The 21,895-nt window shown below is 39.1% G+C and overlaps 1 protein-coding gene across 2 annotated transcripts in view; it reads right to left on the bottom strand.

Moving 5' to 3' along the window:
• NR3C2 (nuclear receptor subfamily 3 group C member 2) overlaps positions 1-21,895 on the bottom strand; it is a 369,531-nt gene that overhangs the window by 95,857 nt on the left and 251,779 nt on the right. The window contains exons 4-5 of one of the 2 annotated variants that reach the window (XM_082605644.1): positions 21,057-21,173; positions 20,497-20,586 (exon numbers count right to left, since the gene is read on the bottom strand). In XM_082605644.1, coding sequence (XP_082461770.1) covers positions 20,497-20,586; positions 21,057-21,173 — 207 coding nt within the window. The remainder of the gene's footprint in view (positions 1-20,496; positions 20,587-21,056; positions 21,174-21,895) is intronic. The other variant, XM_082605643.1, reaches the window with a different exon arrangement.

Genomic DNA, 21,895 nt, shown 5'->3' with positions numbered 1-21,895 from the left:
TTTATGATAAAAACTCTCCAGAACGTGGGCACAGAGGCAACCTACCCCAACATAATAAAGGCCATATATGACAAACCCAGAGCAAACATCATTCTCAGTGGTGAAAAACTGAAAGCATTTCCTCTAAGATCAGGAACAAGACAAGGATGTCCACTCTCACCAGTATTATGCACATAGTTTTGGAAGTGCTAGCCACAGCAATCAGAGAAGAAAAAGAAATGAAAGGAATACAAATTGGAAAGGAAGTAAAACTGTCACTGTTTGCAGATGACATGGTACTATACACAGATAATCCTAAACATGAGACCAGAAAACTACTAGAGCTAATTGATGAATTTGGTAAAGTTGCAGGATACAAAATTAATGCACAGAAATCTCTTGCATTCCTATACAATAACAATGAAATATCAGAAAGAGAAATTAAGGAAACAATCCCAGTCACCACTGCAACAAAAAGAATAAAATACCTAGGAATAAACCTACTTAAGGAGGTAAAAGACCTGTACTCAGAAAACTATAAGACACTGATGAAAGAAATCAAAGATGACACAAACAGATGGAGAGATATACCATGTTCTTGGATTGGAAGAAACAATATCATGAAAATGACTAAACTAACCAACGCAATCTACAGATTCAATGCAATGTCTATCAAATTACCAATGGCACTTTTTACAGAACTAGAACAAAAAATCTTAAAATTTGTATGGAGACACAAAAGACCCCAGATAGCTAAAGCAATTTGAGGGAAAAAAGCAGAGCTGGAGGAATCAGACACCCTGACTTCAGACTGTACTACAAAGCTACAGTAATCAAGACAATATGGTACTGGCACAAAAACAGAAATGTAGATCAATGGAACAGGATAGAAAGCCCAGAGATAAACCCATGCACCTATGGTCAGCTAATCTATCAACAAAGGAGGCAAGGATATACAATGGAGAAAAGACAGTCTCTTCAATAAGCGGTGCTGGGAAAACTGGACAGCTACATATAAAAGAATGAAATTAGAACACTCCCTAACACCATACACAAAAATAAACTCAACATGTATAAAAGACCTAAATGTAAGACCGTACACTATAAAACTCTTAGAGGAAAACAGAGGAAGAATACTTTTTGAAATAAATCACAGCAAGATCTTTTTTGACCCACCTCCCAGGGTAATGGAAATTAGAACAAAAATAAACAAATGGGACCTAATGAAACTTAAAAGCTTTTGCACAGCAAAGGAAACTATAAACAAGATGAAAAGACAACCCTCAGAATGGGAGAAAATATTTGCAAATGAGTTAGGACAAAGGATTAATCTCCAAAATATATAAACAGTTCATGCAGGTCAATATTAAAAAAAACAAACAACCTAATCCAAAAATGGGCAGAAGACCTAAATATACATTTCTCCAAAGAAGACATATAGATGGCCAAGAAGCACATGAAAAGCTGCTCAACATCACTAATTATTTATTAGAGAAATGCAAATCCAAACTACAATGAGGTATCACCTCACACCGGTTAGAATGGCCATCATCAGAAAATCTAGAAGCAACAAATGCTGGAGAGGGTGTGGAGAAAAGGGAACCCTCTTGCACTGTTGGTAGGAATGTAAATTGATACAGCCACTATGGAGAACATTATGGAGCTTCCTTAAAAATCTAAAAACAGAATTACCACATGACCCAGCAATCCCACTACTGGGCATATACCCAGAGAAAACAATAATTCAAAAAGACACATGCGGGCTTCCCTGGTGGCGCAGTGGTTGAGAGTCCACCTGCTGATGCAGGGGATATGGGTTCGTGCCCCAGTCCGGGAAGATCCCATATGCCGCAGAGCGGCTGGGCCCGTGAGCCATGGCCGCTGAGCCTGCGCATCCAGAGCCTGTGCTCCGCAAAGGGAGAGGCCACAACAGTGAGAGGCCTGCGTACTGCAAACAAAAACAAACAAACAAAACAAAACAAAAAAGACACATGCACCCCAGTGTTCACTGTAGCACTATTTACAATAGCCAGGTCATGGAAGCAACCTAAATGCCCATCGACGAATGGATAAAGAAGATGTGGTACATATATACAATGGAATACTACTCAGCCATAAAAAGGAGTGAAACTGGGTCATTTGCAGAGACGTGGATGGACCTAGAGAATGTCATACAGAGTGAAGTAAGCCAGAAAGAGAAAAACAAATATCGTATATTAATGCATGTATGTGGAGTCTAGAAAAATGGTACAGATGAACCAGTTTGCAAGGCAGAAATAAAGACACAGATGCAGAGACCAAACCTATGGACACCAAGGGGGGGAAAGGGGGGGCAGGATGAATTGGGAGAGTGGGATTGACAATATATACACTAATATGTACAAAATAGATAACTAATAAGAACCTGCTGCATAAAAAATTAAAATTAATTTTTCAAAAAAAGTCATGATCATGGAGTCACAGAGCAACATTAAGTTCTGAAAAATGCTCATGAATAAAAAAATGTAATTTACAAGCAATGCAGGCACAGCATGCTAGAGAGGTTCCCGCAGCCTGGTGTAATCACAACCACGGGTTTACAATGCACAAGCCATGGCCAAGTGTCCTACCACACCCAAAGGGTGTGTCCACTGACTGACACATATGTTATTACACTCATAAAAGAACATGAGTAACAGCTGACCGATTTTGATATTCTTATATTAAATTCAAGCTGGGCTTTCTCCAAAAGGTTTCCTTACTAACCATCCATTAAAAAGAATATTTGTCCCTGGGATGAAACGCACCCCCCCTGCCCAAAATAATCTTCCTTCAGCTGTGTGGCTGGCACTGTTCCCCATGGTCAAATTCCTGCTGACACCACCTGGAGGGAAAAAGGTCCACACCCCCAAGTTTACAGCCTGTTTCTCATCTTCGGAAGTTGCACCTTTTCCCCTATACCAGGAATGGAAGCCTTGCGTCCAGTCAACTTTAGTGCAGAATTAATCATGACTAGTCTAAAGGGATTTCCAGGTATGACCTGCATAGAGTGACTTCAATCATGAGTGTAGTTTCACACCGTTCAGTTATATAGGAACTCAGCTTTCTCATGAATGAAGGTCTTCTAAATCCTCCCTGGTAGCATTGTCTTTTTTTTAGCTGATAGGCTTCTTTATTTCCCAGAAATGGGGCTTCAAGACTGTCTTTGTGCTTATGGCCATGAACACAGCATTGCTTATTTCCACTTCACTCAACAGGCCACTTGAACATGGATGGAGAGTTTCTGTCAATTGTGGTGAAGACAGGTTCTTCTCCCTTCTGAAATCAGCACTTCTCACTGACTTTGACTTTTACGCGGATTCCACTGATTTAGTTAATAATCTTTGGAATTTACTCCACTAAAGCTCCTCAATCAAAACTTCATCTTAACCTACTCTTCTTGGGTTTGCCTCACTCCTTTGTTTTCTATTCTTTCCATTCCCTGTTATCCTTGTCTTTTTTTTTTTTTTTACACTTATTTTGGAGGCTGTTCCTCCAGTTTCATTCCTCCAGTCCTTTTACTCTAGGTCAACTCATCCTAGCTTCTCTTGACTTTGAATTTAACGCATCGCTACAAACTATCTGATCAGGGCTAGAACTCCCACCTTAACAGCAACAACAGCTGTCCCCAAATGTTATCCCCCCCCCATGTTTGCAACAAAAATTGTGGTTAAATAAGCATAATCAAGAAAACACTTAAAAATTCTCATCAAGGAAAGAAGAGATAAGCAAAACTTTTTCTTATCATTTAAGAAGTTGCCAAATTATGCTATACAAGTCAATATGAGATCAGGACTTACATGATCCTTGGAAACCACACCTTTCTGGTGCAGGGTTGAAAAATAATACTTGTACTAGAACATTCTTAAAATACCATCCTTGGAATCTTTGTTACAGTTATGGGATTGGTTTTAAAATGAAGTCCATTGTGACTTTAATAACTATATAACCAAACTTAGAGTCTTTTGCTAAATTCAGCTTAGTAATGTATGAACAAGGTTTGACTTCCTATTCATTCATTTATTCCATAAGCATTTATTAAGCATCTATGTGCTAAGTGCTCTGGATATGAAGGCAAAAGGATAAAACTCTGTTCCTGAGAAAGTCAAAGACTATTTGGCAAGAAAAACTTATAAACAAGTAAGTACAATAAAATCTGTGAAATGCTACAATAGAGGCTTTGGAAGCACAGAGGAGGTACTAATGAACTTGACCTAAGGAAGTCATAAAAAAGCTTTACAGGAGAAGAAGTCTTAATAAATTATATACATACAGAACATCTCAGAACTGTGTAAAAGACTGATCTGTGAAGGGTACAATTTATGTAGAGTTGGAGGTGATGAATTTTTTGAGGTTGGTCTGAAATGGGTAATAGGGATTTATTAGCATAGGGGAGGGATATGTGGGCCATTTAAAAACTGTGTGGACAAAGGCACAACCAGAATGTTGTGAAGAAGTAATCAGAATGAATTTTCCAAAAGGAAGGGAAGTGTCAAGGAGTAAGGAGAGATGGGGATGAGGTAGGTGAGCATGTCGAGGAACAAAATCAGGAAGGCATCCAAAACTTCCAGAGCGGTAGGCATCTATCCAGAAAAGACAAAAACTCTAATTCAAAAAGATACATGCACCCCAATGTTCGTATCACTACTATGTACAATAGCCAAGACATGGAAGCAACCTAAGTGTCTATCAACAGATGAATGGATAAAGACGTGGTATATATACACAATGGAATATTACTGTCATAAAAAGAATGAAATAATGCCATTTGCAGCAACATGGGTGGACCCACAGATTATCATACTCAGTGATAAGTATGTCAGATAGAGAAAGGCAAATATTATATGATATCACTTATATGTGGAATCTAACAAATAATATGAACAAATGTATATGCAAAACAGAAACAGACTCACAGACATAGAAAACAAACTTCTGGTTACCAAAGGGAAAAGGGCAGAGGGAGGAATAAATTAGGAGTATAGGATTAACAGGTACACGCTACTATATATAAAACAGACAGCAAGGATTTACTGTATAGCACAGGGAACTATATTCAGTATCGTATAATAACCTGTAATGGGAAAGAATCTGAAAAAAAATATGTATAACTGAATCACTTCCCTATACACCTGAAACTAACCCAATATTGTAAATCAACTATACTTCAATAAAAATAAAAAATTCCAGGGTTTTGTTGGACACAGACTATTACATAGGTGATGGGCAAAATAATGGTCTCCTGAGGATGTTCACCTCCTAATCCCCAGAACCTGTGAATGCGTTACCTTACAGGGCAAAAGGGACTCTGAAGGCTTAACTAAATTTAGGATTTTAAGATAAAGTAATTATCCTGAACTGTTCACGTGGTCCCAATATAATCACAAGGGTCCTTGTAAGTGAAAGATGGAGGCATGATAGGCAGAGAAGAGGATGTGACAACAGAAGCAAAGTCAGAATGCATTTAATCTGGCTTTGAAGATGGAAGGGGGCTAGGAGCCAAGAGATGCAGGCAGCCTCCAGAAGCTGGAAAAGGAAAGGAAATGAATCTCTCCTTGAGCCTCCACCAAGGAACACTGCCTGCCTACACATTGATTTTAACTCAGTGAGATCCATGTTGGACTTCTGACACCCAGAAGTGTAAGATAATAAATGTGTGTTGTTTTAAGCTTGTGTTGCTTTGTTATAGCAGCAAGAGGAAACTCATACACATAGGTACATAGGTGCCTCCTTCTTAGCCTTCCTATGTCTGGTGCAAATGAGAGGCCTTTGCTGTGCCTGAAGAAGGGAGCCTTGTCACTCAAACCACCAAGGGGGACTTGGCAGAAACTGTCCCATAGCAGTGAACCAAAAGGAAGAGTCAGGGGTGGAGAAGTCGCTGACCATGCGGAGGGCACAGCTGGGCAGGTGGCAGGACCAATCACACAGGATGATGTCCAGAAGTGGCTCAGAACCCTACAAGGGGCTGGGGAGCAGGCAGAGGCAGAAAGGGGTGTGTGTGGGGTTGAGAGCAAACCAGCATTGTGTCCATTGCTTTAGGATGAGTCACAGGATCCCGTTTATTTTGAATTTCAAATAGCCCTAGGAGAGGCTTCAGATTTTGTTTTTCAAAGAAAATAAATCAAACATTTTGAGAAAGACTGACCTACTGGCTATGAAAGCCTGTTTGGGAACAGGGCAGTTAGTGAGCCTTAGAGTAAATAAATCAAGTAAAGCTAAGCTTTTTTAACTTTTATTTTGAATCTGTTTTCAACTCCAGAGTATTTTAATAAAATCTTTTATATCATATTTAAAGCCTGATAAGAACTTTTCTTTAACCATAAGACAGCTGGAAAGCCAACAATAGTGTCACCGCTAATATTATCTGAAAACGTTTACTGATGTGGCCCAAACCGACTCTACTGAGTAAAGATGGAGAAGTGGGTCAAGAGGTTATTTACTGGGAAGAACAAACATTGTGCACCGAACAGACTCGCTTGAGGGCTTGGAAGATGCCAGGCACACAGAGGTTTCCTTCTAACTCACATAAGCACGAGAGGAGACCACCATGGTGGGGCCTGGGAACTGCGAATGTGGGCACAAGATGCAACCCCAGCTCCCTTCTCTCTGCTCCTGACTCTCTCCAGAGGGTACAAATGTCTACACACGTCCAGCGTGTGTCCAGGGGGCACATGAGCAGAAGTGAGGTGACACTGAGGGTGGCATTTCTAAATTTGCTTCTTCTCTTGTAACAAATCACAAACCTCACCAAGGTCCCCTCTTTTCCCTCTCCATTTCCTTCTTAGGATTATTCCCACCTTCTCTCTCTTATCCTCCTCTTGTCTCCCCAGTACAGAACGTCAGGGTCACTGTTTCAGGACCTGTCCTCTCTGGGGATAAGGAACCTACCTTCACCTTTGAGTTCTGAACACTCTGCCCCAGAGATGTGTAGCATTTAAATGTACAGCTTATTCAATATACTTGAAAGTTTTAGTAAGGCACAAAACTAGTACGGTCAATGGACTAAAAGCTAACATGGCCCTTTATAAGGCTATGTTAAGGCTGGCAAGAAAAATGCAAATACATTAACTTAAAATATTTTTAGGGGACGTCACCTGGTGAAGAAATATTTACCAGATGGTGATTACTGATTCACTTGAGAAAAATAAAAATAACATTAAATAGAGAAAAAAAAAAAAACTAAAGGGCTTTAAAAAAAACAAATGAAAGGTTTTTCTTATCCTAAGAAAAATGCTGCCAATGTTATAGCAAGCCCTGGAACAGTGGTTCTCTGCTCTGATGAAGTGATGTACAATGTCTAGAGTTTTATAAAATCAAGATGCTGCCCGTGCTCCATCCAGATTTACAACATGAGAGTCTCTAGGTGCACGGCATGGGTGAGTGTGTTTAAAACAAACACTTGAAGTGCTGGAGAGGGTGTGGAGAAAAGGGAACCCTCCTGCACTGTTGGTGGGAACGTAAATTGATACAGCCACTATGGAAAACAGTATGGAGGTTCCTCAAAAAATTAAACATAGAGTTGCCATATGATCCAGCAATCCCACTCCTGGGCATATATCTGGACAAAACTATAATTCAAAAAATACATTTACCTCTATGTTCATAGCAGCACTATTTATAATAGCCAGGACATGGAAGCAACCTAAGTGTCCATCAACAGATGAGTGGATAAAGAAAATGTGGTGTGTGTATGTGCATATACACACACACACACACATATATACGTATACATATATATACACATACACACACATACTTACATACAATGAAAGAAATGGCCATAAAAGAATAAAATGCCATTTTTAGCAATATGGATGGACCTAGAGATTATCATACTAAGTGAAATAAGTCAGAAAAAAGAAAGACAAATACCATATGATATCACTTATACGTGGAATCTAAAATATGGCACAATGGACATATATACTCTACCAAATGTAAAATAGATAGCTAGTGGGAAGCAGCCACATGGCACAGGGAGATCAGCTCAGTGCTTTGTGACCACCTAGAGGGGTGGGATAGGGAGGGTGGGAGGGAGGGAGATGCAAGAGGGAGGGGATATGGGAACATATGTATATGTATAACTGATTCACTTTGTTATAAAGCAGAAACTAACACACCGTTGTAAAGCAATTATACTCCAATAAAGATGTTAAAAATAAATAAATAAATAAAAAGAAAAAATAAATAAAATTTTAAAATATGGCACAAATGAACTTATCCATGAAACATAAACAGACTCACAGACATAGAGAACAGACTTGTGGTTACCAAGGCGGGGTGGGGTGGGGTGGGGGAGGGATGGATTGGGAGCTTGGGATTAGCAGATGTAAACTATTATACATAGGATGGATAAACAACAAGGTCCTACTGTATAGCACAGGGGACTATATTCAATATCCTGTGATAAACCATAATGGAAAAGAACATGAAAAATAATGTATACATAACTGAATCACTTTGCTGTACACCAGAAACTCACACAACACTGTAAATCAACTCTACTTCAATGAAAAACATTTTTTAAATAAAAATAGAACAAAGACTTGACAGATGAGTTGGAGAGGCAGCAAGAACTGAGAACAATCGCCCCACTGGACTGCTGATTACACAGTCCTCCCCATTCCCGTCATTCATCATTCTTACGTGGTGTAACCTTCAGAACTTGGCTTAAAATTTCTAATCTGACTCAACTTTACCTAAAAATATGAGTATTTCAGAATGGAAAAGTGTTTTTGCTCTATGGGATTTAAGATTTTGCTTTAAAAAAAAAGTAAAAACGGACCTAATTAACATATGCAAATGTTTCTAAGTAATTAACATGAAATGCCTGTCATTTATATGGCAAATGAAGATGTAACTGTCTGAATTTTCACTGGTGAATTAGTCTAATTTTAGGATGAAGAACAGCTTGGTTTGAAGATTGATAGATTAAGAAAACTGTATGTTGAAAGAAATCTTCGATTATTTAAAAATTGTTTAAATTGTTCGTAAGGGTGTCTCTCAGTTTCTCTGGTGATGCTGAAGTGAGTTCTGAAGAGTTTCCAGGGGAGACAGCAACGTGCTGGGGCAGGTCACAAACTGAAGGGAGATGTCAGCAGGTCGGCTGCTAGCAAGTGGCCCCGCGAATCCCAGACTGTCTTCACAGACATTTCTTAGTATCTGTTACAAGAGCTACAAGAGAGACAGACAAGGCATGCATTCTGAAGGGACCAACCAGAGCTGCCTCAGTCGTCCTCAGGCTAGAAACGACTTAAAAGTCTCTAAGGTGGCCAGAAAACTTTAAAGTTGTATTCAATTTTTTGGTGAGAATAGGAAGGGCTGATTTTCATAGTCCGAGTTCAGAGTGCCAACATCAAATGAAGAATGCTGTTGACTGATGGATGCTGACATCTGAGTGGAGGTGGTCAGCAGGCAGGGATGAGTGTGGCTCTTCTGAAGGATTTCATGATGCAGAGCTGCTCCTTTCCAGACTATGTCCCAAGCAAGTGTCAGTACGTGCCATAGGACCATTTGATGGGATTGATGCACAAAGAACACAACCGGGATGAACACCCCCCATATATGGAGGGACGGAGTTAGAGAATGGCATCCTGACATGCCACCATCTTGTGCGAGAGACACAAGTCAGGAAGTTGACACTGCTCTAAAGCAAGGAGAAAGCTCTAGGGATGTGTCCCATTGTCAACACTGAGGTTACACTTAAGTACATCGTTGTAAATTTCGAATGCTTATCTGGCCCGTAATAAATGTCTTCTTTCTTAGAGATTAGCCCTTTGAAAACAAGGCCAGTGTCTGGCTTCTCCTGGCTACAGTGGCAACATTGTGGGGAACACTTGGAATTTAGAAGGAGTGCAATGGATATTTGCTGAATGAAGAATCAATGGATGGATTCATCAGAGATGCACTTTTTAAATACTGTGATCCTCCCCTCTACAAACCAGATTAATCTAAATACAGAAAATAATTATACGGTAACAGAGTAACTGCTTAGCGTCATCACTGTTTAAACATATTTTACGTTATTATGCTCTCAAAACAAATACCGCACAAAACAAAACACTTGGAGGAATACAGAACAATTACATCTTGGAGTTTCTTGTTTTCATGACCTAACTCAGCAACTGGCTTTACATTGTTGTTGACAGATCTTCTTTTTAAAATAATGAAGCAGCACATTCGGAAGAAACCGTTTTTACTGGCTCTGCTAGTTCAGCTTTGAAGAGCCTCTTCGTCAAAATGTAAATCATTATTTTTTAGTCAGCAAATGTCTTGACTCTTCTTCCATCTTCATTCTCCCAATGTATTACAGAGAACTTTTACTTTCCTTTATTAATCACTGTAATGAGTATGCATTTTATAACATGATAAATCAATAAAAATATTTTAAAAATCTGTTAGAAGTGGGTTAGCTGTTAAAAGGTATGTTCTCTGTCCCAGAAAAATCATCATCAATGATACTAAATATCATACTTATTTATTCCTGAAGACTGAAGGTCTGTTTTATTTTTTTTTAATTTATTTGATTGGAATATAGATGATTTACAATGTGGTGTTAATCTCTACTGTACAGCAAAGCTATTCAGCTATACATATATATACTTTCTTTTTCATTTTCTTTTCCATTATGGTTTATCACAGGATATGAAGGGCTGTTTTCTAATAGACAGTTGAATGGCTTTCTGTACCTTTCAGAGGTGAGAACAGAGACTTTACTGTTACATAAAGAGGTCCCTCCCCCCTTTTTATAATCACCCTATTTTACTATGAAGCAGGGAGAAGAGGATATTTATCAGAGAGCCAACCAGCAGCAGATCACTAGTCTGTAGATTTTTCAAATGAAAGAAAAAAGACTAAGTTATATTCCTTAGTGTGCATACCTGTTAACTGAAAGTAACTGAAATCAATGATTATAACTGAGAAATCAGAGTCTGAGGTAGATGATACCTACAGATAGGCAGGGACTTTACGTAGAGTGATGGATCAGCTCTTTCTAAGATGACTGAGTGCAGAAAACCTATGAGGCTTGGTTTTAAGTGGTTTGTTCTTCCTTCCATACTATCTCCACATACCTCACCCCTACTCTTCCAGGAGCCCAGAGTGCACCCGTAATCCTAGTGTCTGGCATTTAGGGAGAGAGAACGATTCAGGTTTAGAGAGGTGTTCTATAAGAGAATGTCCACCTTACGCATTAACAGATGGTTTAAAACAAAAAACAATTAAGATTTGCTTTTTTAATGCTTTTTGTGTTTTGTTCTGGTTTGTGTGTTTTCAAAGTAGCCATCTCAAAAACTCTTGAACTCCAAAATAAAGCCTTAGCAGTTCTGTTCCAAGAGGCATGGAAAGCTATTATTTTGTTTTGTCCATCAGCTTTTTAAAAATGGATACTTTTTTACTTCTAAATATATAGATAACTTAGAATGTGTGAATAAAAATCAGGCTGTTGGAAAAATTGTTATGATTTAAGAGATGCTCCACAATTAAGAGATGACTGTAATGGTTACAAGTTTGTATTGCATCTACTACACTCTGATCACTATCTACACTTACAGCTCCTTTCTGAAAAATGGGGTCACAAAAGGCTTCTTGTCACAGGTTGTCATGCTTTGTACCACAGGGACCTATAATTGGCCATGTCAGCCTGAGTAAGGTAGGGGCAGCAGAGGCAAAGCCAGCTGTTTGTCTATGTCTCAGCCCAATCAGAAGCTCTGTTTTGGACAGTGACCAGCCAATTGGCCGGGACCTTCTTTGGGGAAGTTTGAATATAAGACACTCAGGGGACAATGCTGACAGAGAGAGAGAAGGCAGTAAGTAGAAACAAGTGCAGTGGGAAAAAAACAAACAAACAAACAAACCCAAAAGCAACAAGGTAGGGAGGAGAGAGCTTGGTAGAAAGAAGCTGACAAAAAGAGAAAAATATCAAAAAGTCCTAGAAATTAAAAACTTACTGTGTCTTAAATGACATCTAGTATTTCCCAAAGACAAAATGTGAAACTAGCAATATTTTTATAATAAAACCCCATCATCTGCGGTAACCCAAAAGAGTATAACAACAATATAAAGCGCCATGAACAAAATGAAAACAAAACAAAATCCCCAAGATTTTACCAGAGAGTTAGAAAAAGAATCGTGTATTACAGAAAATATCGGTGAGTGTGTGGAACTGCAGGGCTGCTGTAGACCAGTCTAAAGAGACCTGTATATCTGAGACGCTTCTTAGGAAGGACAGTTCTGACTCAGGCCTATTGAGACCACAAATGCAAGATCTCAAAGGTGGAAATGTTAAGCTCCAGGCCCACTGGCCCCTTAAGTATGACTGGGATGATGACCTACCAGGACAGACTGCAAATGCAAAAGGAAATGGAAGCGAAAATGGGCATCTGTATACCCAGCAGAAGGTTTCCAACATCCCTGGGTTTTGTATTTAAAAAGACCCAAGATAAGCAGCCTACTTGGGTAAGCTCACTGAGGCTCAAGTGCGGCCTATGGATATGTATATTCTTGGGAGGGAAGAACTTTTGCATCCAACGCCTGTATTGCTTCTGTTCTAAGACGTTATCAGTCACGAAATAAGACACCAATTTTTCCCCCCTTTTTCTTAGCTTGGATGTTTTTCCTTTTTTTAAATTTTTATTTTATATTGGAATATAGTTGCTTTACAATGTTGTATTAGTTTCAGGTGTGCAGCAAAGTGATTTAGTTATACATAAATCTATTCTTTCTCAGATTCCAATTTAACTAGAGTTTTGAAGGAAACTAATACAAATTAAACGTACATATTGGTTGCAAATTATAATCACAACAGTCAAAAATCTGAAAGGAAAGAAATTCCTTAGAGTTGAAGAAATATAGTAAATCTTGAAATGCTGCCTGCTTCAGGGCCGACCCCAAAGTCTCCTTCTGAACAAATTGTATTACTATGACAATGAATATGGCTTAACTTATACATGAAGATTCAAAAACCATACTTTCACTGATTTATAGAAATGTGTTATTTTCCCCTCCACTTTCCTGCTCAGAAGTCCCGCTGAAATTCTTATTGTCTACAAGCAAGAGGAATGGAAAGGGGAAAAAAAACCCTAAGAAATGGTATTTCTTCCTAAAACTTGGTACACCTGGACTTTCTAAACTTCTACAGACTACTGCATATCATGCCTCAGGAGACCCTTAAAGATATAAAAATTGTTTTTCTTATTGGATTTCAGATATTACACCTCCTCTCTCACTGGCACTGATCCTGTAATTTCTCTCCCCAGACCTGTGCTGCATGTGAATTTTACAGGTGCCCGACCATACAAGCTAGTTGGAGCAAGTTGCTGGCAGGGAAAGCCAATTCTCCTCAAGTAAAAAGATCTCTCTCTGGCCTCTCCAGGTCGGTCATACTTCTGTCATTCTTTGGTCTCTGGGTCTTTTGTTTTTCACTTAACTTCTCCATTTCAGTTTTTAAAGCATTTCCCAGCAGGAGACTTATTGATGTCTCTAGGTCTTTTTTTTTTTTCCCCTTCTCTCTCCTTTTTTCCTCCTTCCTGTTTGGCTTTCTGTATATATCTAATTCTTTACCTCTTCTGCTCAGTAGCACGATTAATCTTGTTTCCCTTCTTTTTAGTTCAAAATTGTGAATGCTATTTTCTTTAAATTTGATTACAGAACATGTTCATTAGGATTGATAAACTAGGAAAGAGGGAAGAAAAACCTTATCCGTCACCTTCACAAACACAAATGTTTTTGGTATTCTTCCATTTCCTCCTAGTCTTCTGACTCATGCAAATCTTTTCCTATAGAGCTGTAATCATGGAATAAGGAACCTAAAGCGCTTTGCATACTCATTTTTCTTTATTACTTTTGTGCAGAAAGTATTCTATGTTGTTATGAATGTTCCTAGCCGTAATTTTATTGGCTGATTAATATTGCATTATGTGGATGAATTTTAACTTAAATATTTTTCTTGTTTTGGTTCTATTCTTATCAGGAATATAAGAAAATCCATTTCTTTGAATGGTTCCCAGCATTAATCTCCTGTCTCCCTACCTTTTTCACCTAGTTGCCTGCCTTCCAGTCTGCAAAAAAGCAACCATGTGAGGTCTGCTGTTGCGACTGCTTCCTGTGTCTGAGATTCTTTTCTCTTTTCATAGGACACGTTCCATTCCAGGAGGAAAAGGTGGACCCGAGATGGCCACCCTTTAAAGGCTCACCTGAGTAAAAGTGATGGCTGGGATTAGGGAACACTGCAGATAGTCATGGAAGTCAACTGAAACCAGAGTTAGGACTATCCTATGGTTTGTGAAATTTCCATTTTTAAAGCCACAGGAAGCAAGATTTGAATATTTTAGAATCTTCATTAAAGGAACGTGAAAGTAGACTTCAGCATATAAGATGAAAAATGAATCAGCGGGGTGGCTTGGAAAAGAGGAAAGACAACTGTATTAGAATCTTTAAGTTGCATTTCTCAAGTCTCTGATGATATCATCTTGGCTTCCAAGTTCCTCATCTGTGAGTGGGAGGAGTGGGAGAGAAAAACCTCTAAGATCCTATGTTCGATGGCCAGAGTACAGTCGAGCTAGAAACACCCCAAAGGACTCATTCTTTTTTTTTTGCGGTACGCGGGCCTCTCACTGTTGTGGCCTCTCCCGTTGCGGAGCACAGGCTCCGGACGCACAGGCTCAGCGGCCATGGCTCACGGGCCCGGCCGCTCCGCGACATGTGGGATCCTCCCAGACCGGGGCATGAACCCGTGTCCCCTGCATCAGCTGGTGGACTCTCAACCACTGCACCACCAGGGAAGCCCAGGACTCATTCTTGATATGAGGGCCACATAGCCTTGACGCTGTGCTTTGTATTTTAGGAGCAGCTCTAAAAGACACACATAGATCATCCTCTTCAGATCACTGGCAGTAAAAGCAAAGTGATGAATTCCTTTGGAGGAGGCTATGAAAAGCAGTAAATTCTCATGTAAATAAAACCACACCTCTTTGAGATCTATTATTAGGGGCTATAGCAGAGTGGTGGGCCCAGCCTGGGGCCAAAGAACTGTTACTTTCCTTTTAATTTCTCTGTTGACATTCTCACATCTTCTGCTCTATTTTACTTTGCATGCACCCTAAAGCTCAGCAGGATTTTAAAGAAAAGGGACAGCACCTGTAGGAAGAGGAAGGGAGTGGATCCAGAGAAAAGGCAAGAGGCACATTTTATGGCTTTGGTTTCTGATAAACATAAACCTCCTCATTCTTCTTCCTTCCACTTTCTAAGGGAGAGGCTAGTTTCGGGACATGGTTAGGATTACGTGGTAACCAGCTGACAGGATAGGAAAAAAAAATATTCTAACGTATTCTGATTTCCTGATGTCTTTACAAGGCAGATGACTAATTTTGCTCCCAGAGTCATGACCATGCACTAACAGAAAATATCTTTGAAGTACGGGGTTGCATCTGTTGTATCCCCCAAGAAAGGTAGCAGGATAGAAGGGCGAAGAAAAAGAGACAACAGACCTGCTTTGCTAGGAAAACAGGGGTGAGGTTGGAACATGTATAAAAAGGTTTTAATTGAATTCACATGTTTCATTTAAAAAACTGCTTCACATTAAAAGGTTAAACTTCATATTATCTCTTTTAATATAATAAAATTGCTTGCATTTCTTTTTGCCCAAACTGAAACGGAAAATGAGCCTTCAAAATAAATTATAAAAGAAAAATGGCAATGTATGTTACCGCAACTGGATACTTAGTAAAAGTTAATTACTTAATCCAGGAACCAGAAGTAGTTAAAGTATAACTTGAACCTGAAGAAAACGCTACTTTTAAAAATATTAATTTCTACTCTGCCCATGTTTTTTAACATCTTTATTGGAGTATAATTGCTTTACAATGGTGTGTTAGTTTCTGCTTTATAACAAAGTGAATCAGTTATACATATACATCTGTCCCCATATCTCTTCTCTCTTGCGTCTCCCTCCCTCCCACCCTCCCTATCCCACCCCTCTAGGTGGTCACAGAGCACTGAGCTGATCTCCCTGTGCTCTGCGGCTGCTTCCCACTAGCTATCTATTTTACATTTGGTAGTGTATATATGTCCATGCCGCTCTCTCACTTTGTCACAGCTTACCCTTTCCCCTCCCCGTATCCTCAAGTCCATTCTCTAGTAGGTCTGCATCTTTATTCCTGTCCTGCCCCTAGGTTCTTCATGACCATTTTTTCCCCCTAGATTCCATATATATGTGTTAGCATACGGTATTTGTTTTTCTCTTTCTGACTTACTTCACTCTGTATGACAGATTCTAGGTCCCTCTGTATGACAGATTCTAGGTCCATCCACCTCACTACAAATAACTCAATTTCGTTTCTTTTTATGGCTGAGTAATATTCCATTGTATTTATGTGCCACATCTTCTTTAACCATTCATCTGTCGATGGACACTTAGGTTGTTTCCATGTCCTGGCTATTGTAAACAGAGCTGCAATGAACATTTTGGTACATGCTTTTTTTTGAATTATGGTTTTCTCAGGGTATATGCCCAGTAGGGGGATTGCTGGGTTTTATTGGTAGTTCTACTTTTAGTTTTTTAAGGAACCTCCATACTGTTCTCCATAGTGGCTGTATCAATTTACATTCCCACCAACAATGCAAGAGGGTTCCCTTTTCTCCACACCCTCTCCAGCATTTATTGTTTGTAGATTTTTTGATGATGGCCATTCTGACTGGTGTGCCTACCTGCCCATTTTTGACTCACAGCTTTCCATGACCTCAAGATTCAAGGTAAGCTTTTTCTCTAGTAAAATGTTTTACCGAAATCCATAAAACCTATCCTGCATACCCAGATATCAGCAACAAAGTATGTGGATTCTGTATCATGTACTACTGTGCCAAGCCTCACTTACAGACCATCACAGACACAAGAAAGAAACCTGGTGCCACAGCTGCCATTAATAGATAATCTGGGCTATTTTTAAAATGTCAGTCTATAAACAGTGGACCCATTTCATACAGAAGAGTGATGCTGGGCGTGTTCTTTGGTTCCAGGAACAGAGATCTCAGTTCTGGCTCTGCCACTCCCTGGCGCTGTGGCCTTGGGCCAGTTCTTTAACCTCTCTGGGCCTCCATGAACTCACGTTTAAAATGGACAGGTTAACAGTATGTATCACGTGGTGTTATGTGATGTTTAAAAGACATGACACATATATAGAGGGCTTAGCTGAATTCTCAGAACACAGAACCCTTAAAAATGCCAGTTAATCATGCATTCACTCAACAAACAACTAGTGAACACCTACTTTATGCCAGGCACTGTTCTAGTCACCGGAGATAAAGCAACAAACAAAAGAGACCAAAATTCCTCCCCTGATGGAATGTATATTCCAGCAGAAAATATCTCACAGTTAAATAGCGCTTACAGTTATTTACTCTTATTGCTAAACCAGTGGGTCTCAATGCCACCCAGGGCATACTTAGTAACGTTTAGAAACATTGTTTTTTAACTTTATTTAATTTATTTATTTTTGGCTGTGTCGGGTCTTCACTGCTGCATGGGCTTTCTCTAGTTGCAGTGAGCGGGGGCTACTCTTTGGTGTGGTGTCTGGGCGTCTCATTGTGGTGGGTTCTCTTGTTGCGGAGCATGGGCTCTAGGTGCGTGGACTTCAGTAGTTGTGGCATGTGGGCTCAGTAGTTGTGGCTCATGGGCTCTAGAGCACAGGCTCAGTATTGTGGTGCATGGGCTTAGTTGCTCCGCGGCATGTGGGATCTTCCCGGCCCAGGGCTTGAACCTGTGTCCCCTGCACTGGCAGGTGGACTCTTAACCACTGTGCCACCAGGGAAGCCTAGAAACATTTTTGGTTGTCACACTGGGGGCCAAGGGACAGCTACTGGCATCTAATAGGTAGAGACAAGGGATGCTGATAAACATCCTACAACACACAGGACGGCCCCACAGCAAAGACCTATCTGGCCCCAAATGTCAACAGTGCAGAGGTTGAGAAACTCTGTTCTGAAGGTTATGTATGGACTCAGTTAATCCTTAACACAACCCTATGAGGTAGGAACTATAAGTATGGCTACTTCATTAGTATTTTATAGTAACCGATAGTAATGATATTTTATAAAGTGTGATCATATAGTATTTATAGTAATATTTACATAGTATATGTAAATATATAAGATTTATAAAGCTATACAAAAATTGCACAGAGATACTTTAAAATATACCTCAGCAGTGTGTGTGTTTAAATTCAGATGGTAGATTTTACAAAACTGATTCAGAGTTCTTTTTATGACCAACGGCTATACCACTGTGCCATTTGGATTTTAAATTGTTCATCTCACCCGATCCTCGCTCACATGCTTCAGAAGGTGCTCTTTTGTGCCACATCTGCGCTGATTTGCACGTTAGAACAAGGAAGCAGTGTGGCACATCAGAAACTCCAGACCCGGGGTCCAGAGAACCAGATCTAGCTTCAGCGTCTCACTGGCTGTGGCATCTTGGGGCAAAAGCAGCTTAACTTTTCTGGGCAACTGAGGTTCACCATCACCAACATGTGGGGCAATCATGTCCCTCAGGTCATGTGTGCTACGGAATCTGCAGTGAGAGTTTCCACCACCCACCACACCACCACCGTGTACTGAGACAGGTACTGACTTTTTTTCACTGTACCCTGATGCATTTACTCTTCTCCAGAGCCTAGGAGGGGAGGTAGGCACAAGTTGAAGGAAACAGGGGCATGGAAAGGTGGTAACCTGCCTCTGAGGTTACAAGTTCAGGAAGTGGCGGAACAAGGGTTCTCACCCAGGCAGTGTGGCTCCAGAGCCCACCCTCTGGACCAGCATGGGCTGCTCTGGCTGAGTTCAAGGCACCCAGGATGCTCTCATAGGAGCAGTTCCACGTGGCCACAGCTCATCCTCCTCTTGATTCCCAAGAGCTGCTCTGTTCTGCACGCAGCCATGTTCCTCCCTAGTCCCGACTAGTCAGGCAGTTGGTGCTTTTATCAAAGCAAAGAGTGAAATCTCTTTGTGTTTCTTTTTTGAATTACTCTATTTCTTTTAAATAGGTAACTTGTGTACACAATACACACATTAATCCAATATGAAGTTCAAAGGCGCAGAAGAATATACAGTGACAATTAATTTTCCTTCCTATCCTTGTCTCCCAGCTACCCAGTCCTTTCTACTGAGACCACCACCATGACTAGTTTCTTGCATATCGTTCCAGAAATGCTCTATACAATATATATTCTTTTCTGAAAGCAGATATACAACTTGTGGTATACGAAACGTACTATTTTGCAACCTGATTTTTTTCACTAAACAATATTTTGGAAATCAGTCTGTATAGAGCTCCCTTTATCCTTATTAGTGTCTGAAGAGTATTCTATAATTTATTTCATCAGTTCTGAACAGATAAATATTTAATGTGTGTCTGATATTTAACAAGGCTACAGTGAACATCTTATGCATATATCATTTCTTACATTGCCAGAATATACTTAGGATAAATTCCTAAAAGAGGAATTGGTGAGTCAAAGGCCTTGTGCCTTTTAACATTTTATTGAAATAGCTGAAATGCTCTCCATAGAGGTTATATCAATTTCTACTTCCACCTAAAATGCAGGAGATCAACACTGGGTTTCACTTTTATTTCTATACTCATCAAACAATGTATCATAAAAATGTTTTATCTTTGCCATTTGCAAGAAATTATATCTCATATTTTAAATTTGCATTTCTCTTACTAGGATTAGATTGATACTCTTTTCATGTGTTTCAAGAGCCAACTGTATTTCTTTTATTATTCTTTTCCCTATGAATATTTTGTTCACATTTCTATTCTTTTCATTCTCATCTTTCTAATGAGTTGGTTTCTTTTTCTTATGGAATTAGAGAAGCACTTTATGTGAGAAATAAACCCTTTGTCTATAAGCTGCAAGTATTTTCCCCCAGTTTTTTATTATTTGCCTTTGCAGTAATATTTGATTTGTAAGTAGTATTGATTTCCTCCAATCTTTTCTCTTACAGCTTCTGGGTTTATTTAATACTCAAAAAGTATGAAATACTCCACTTGCAGAATATAAAAATATCCATGTTTTCCTTTAGTACTTCTGTGTTATGTTTCGAAGTTTAGATCATTGAAAGAGCAGAATTTAGTTTGGAGGATCATAAGAGTTTGGATTCAACTTTCTTGTTTTCCAGATGGCTTCGCAGTTGTCACAATAATTTCTATTGAATAACCTATCCCTTCCCCACTGATTTGAAATGCCAACTTTGTTATAGACAAAATTCTCATATTATTTGAATCTATTTCTTGACTTTCTGTTGATCTGACAATCGATAAACAAATACACAGACCATTTTAATTACTGTAGCTGTGTCATATGCTTTAATGTGTGGCAGAGCTAGTTGTCCTCAGTATTTATCTTTTCCAGAATTTTTCTGGCTGTTCTTTAGGAACTTAGAATCACCAAGTGGTATTTCTGTTGGGCTTGTGTTATATTCATAAAATAACTCAGAGAAAACTGATACCTTCAAGACGTTGAATCTTCCCACCCAGGGACATTGTATACTTTTGTGTTTGGTTCAAGTCTTTACCTGCTCCACTCTTTTGGTGAGCTCCTGTAACATTTTTAAAGTTTTGTTTTTTGGGTTTTTTTTGCTTTTTTTTTTTTCATATATGTCTTCCTTTATTACATTTACTCCTAGAGTCAGGAATATATTCCTATCTGGTTAATGTTATCACTTATAGGTCTTATTTCTAAACAGACACAGTAATAAAAACTGTTAGCTATAGTTTTATATAAAATATCATTCATTTTTGCTTTGGTTATGCACCCAGTTCTTGACACCTTAGCAAACTCAAGAGTTGAAAACTTCACTAGGACCACAGCCACATAGCAGACTTGTTTTCAACTCCTTCTTCTAAGAAATATTTTTCTCCTAAAATGTTTTAGCATAAATGTAGAACTTACTAGATTTTTAGAAATCTTTGCTACATGTTAGCTTCATCTTCAATTTTGGGAGTATAGAGCCTAGCGGTGTTATATCCATCTTAACAACTCTTACTGAACTAAAACCACAAAACTTACCTCCTAAATTCATTCCAGCTTGAAGACACTTCTGAAGTCTGCAGGCAGGACAATTCTTCCGTCGAATCTTATCAATTATGCAATCATTTCTTCCAGCACATAAATAGTTGTGTTGCCCTGAATAAAATAATAAAGAATAGTTGTTACAATAAAGCCTATTATATTAATATAAAGTACTAATATGTACAATCAGGTAATGAAACATCCTCTATCCTGCCTTGAAATCTCTTCTTCAAAAAAGTAGAAGGGAAACATGATTTGCGAATAATATAGCTACAGAAATGGTCAGTTTAACAGAGCTGAGACTTTAGGTTACAGATGATAAGCTTAATGTTTATTTCCAATAGGTTCCCACAGAAGTAAAGCTGCACTCCTCACTGTTTGAATTTCTTGGCATGCACCCTTTCAGGAGATGGTGCACATTTCATTCAGCCATCACCCAGCACCAATCTAAACAAAGGCCCCGCTGCAGGGTTTTTTTTTTTTTTTAATTTATTTTATTGAAGTATAGTTGATTTGCAATGTTGTGTTCATTTCAGTTGTACAGCAAAGTGATTCAGGTATACATACATATACATTCCTTTTCATATTCTTTTCCATGATGGTGTATCCCAGGATATTCAATAGAGTTCCCTGTGCTGTACAGTAGGACCTTGTTGTTTATCCATCCTCTATATAATAGATTGCATCTGCTCACCCCAACCTCCCAACTGCTGTAGCTGTTTAAGCTCCTCTGCCTATCCACATTTACACATGTCATTTCAACCGGAAGACTTGCAAATTACACAACTAGAAATGCAGAATGATTTCATTTTGCAAGCCAAACTGGCACCAAAATA

Source organism: Mesoplodon mirus, assembly GCF_964341445.2.
Source record: "Mesoplodon mirus genome assembly, chromosome: 2".
In the NCBI taxonomy this organism is placed as follows: Eukaryota; Metazoa; Chordata; class Mammalia; order Artiodactyla; family Ziphiidae; genus Mesoplodon; species Mesoplodon mirus.
Note: the sequence above shows the minus strand (reverse complement) of the source record. Positions and strands in the feature narration are given on the sequence as shown.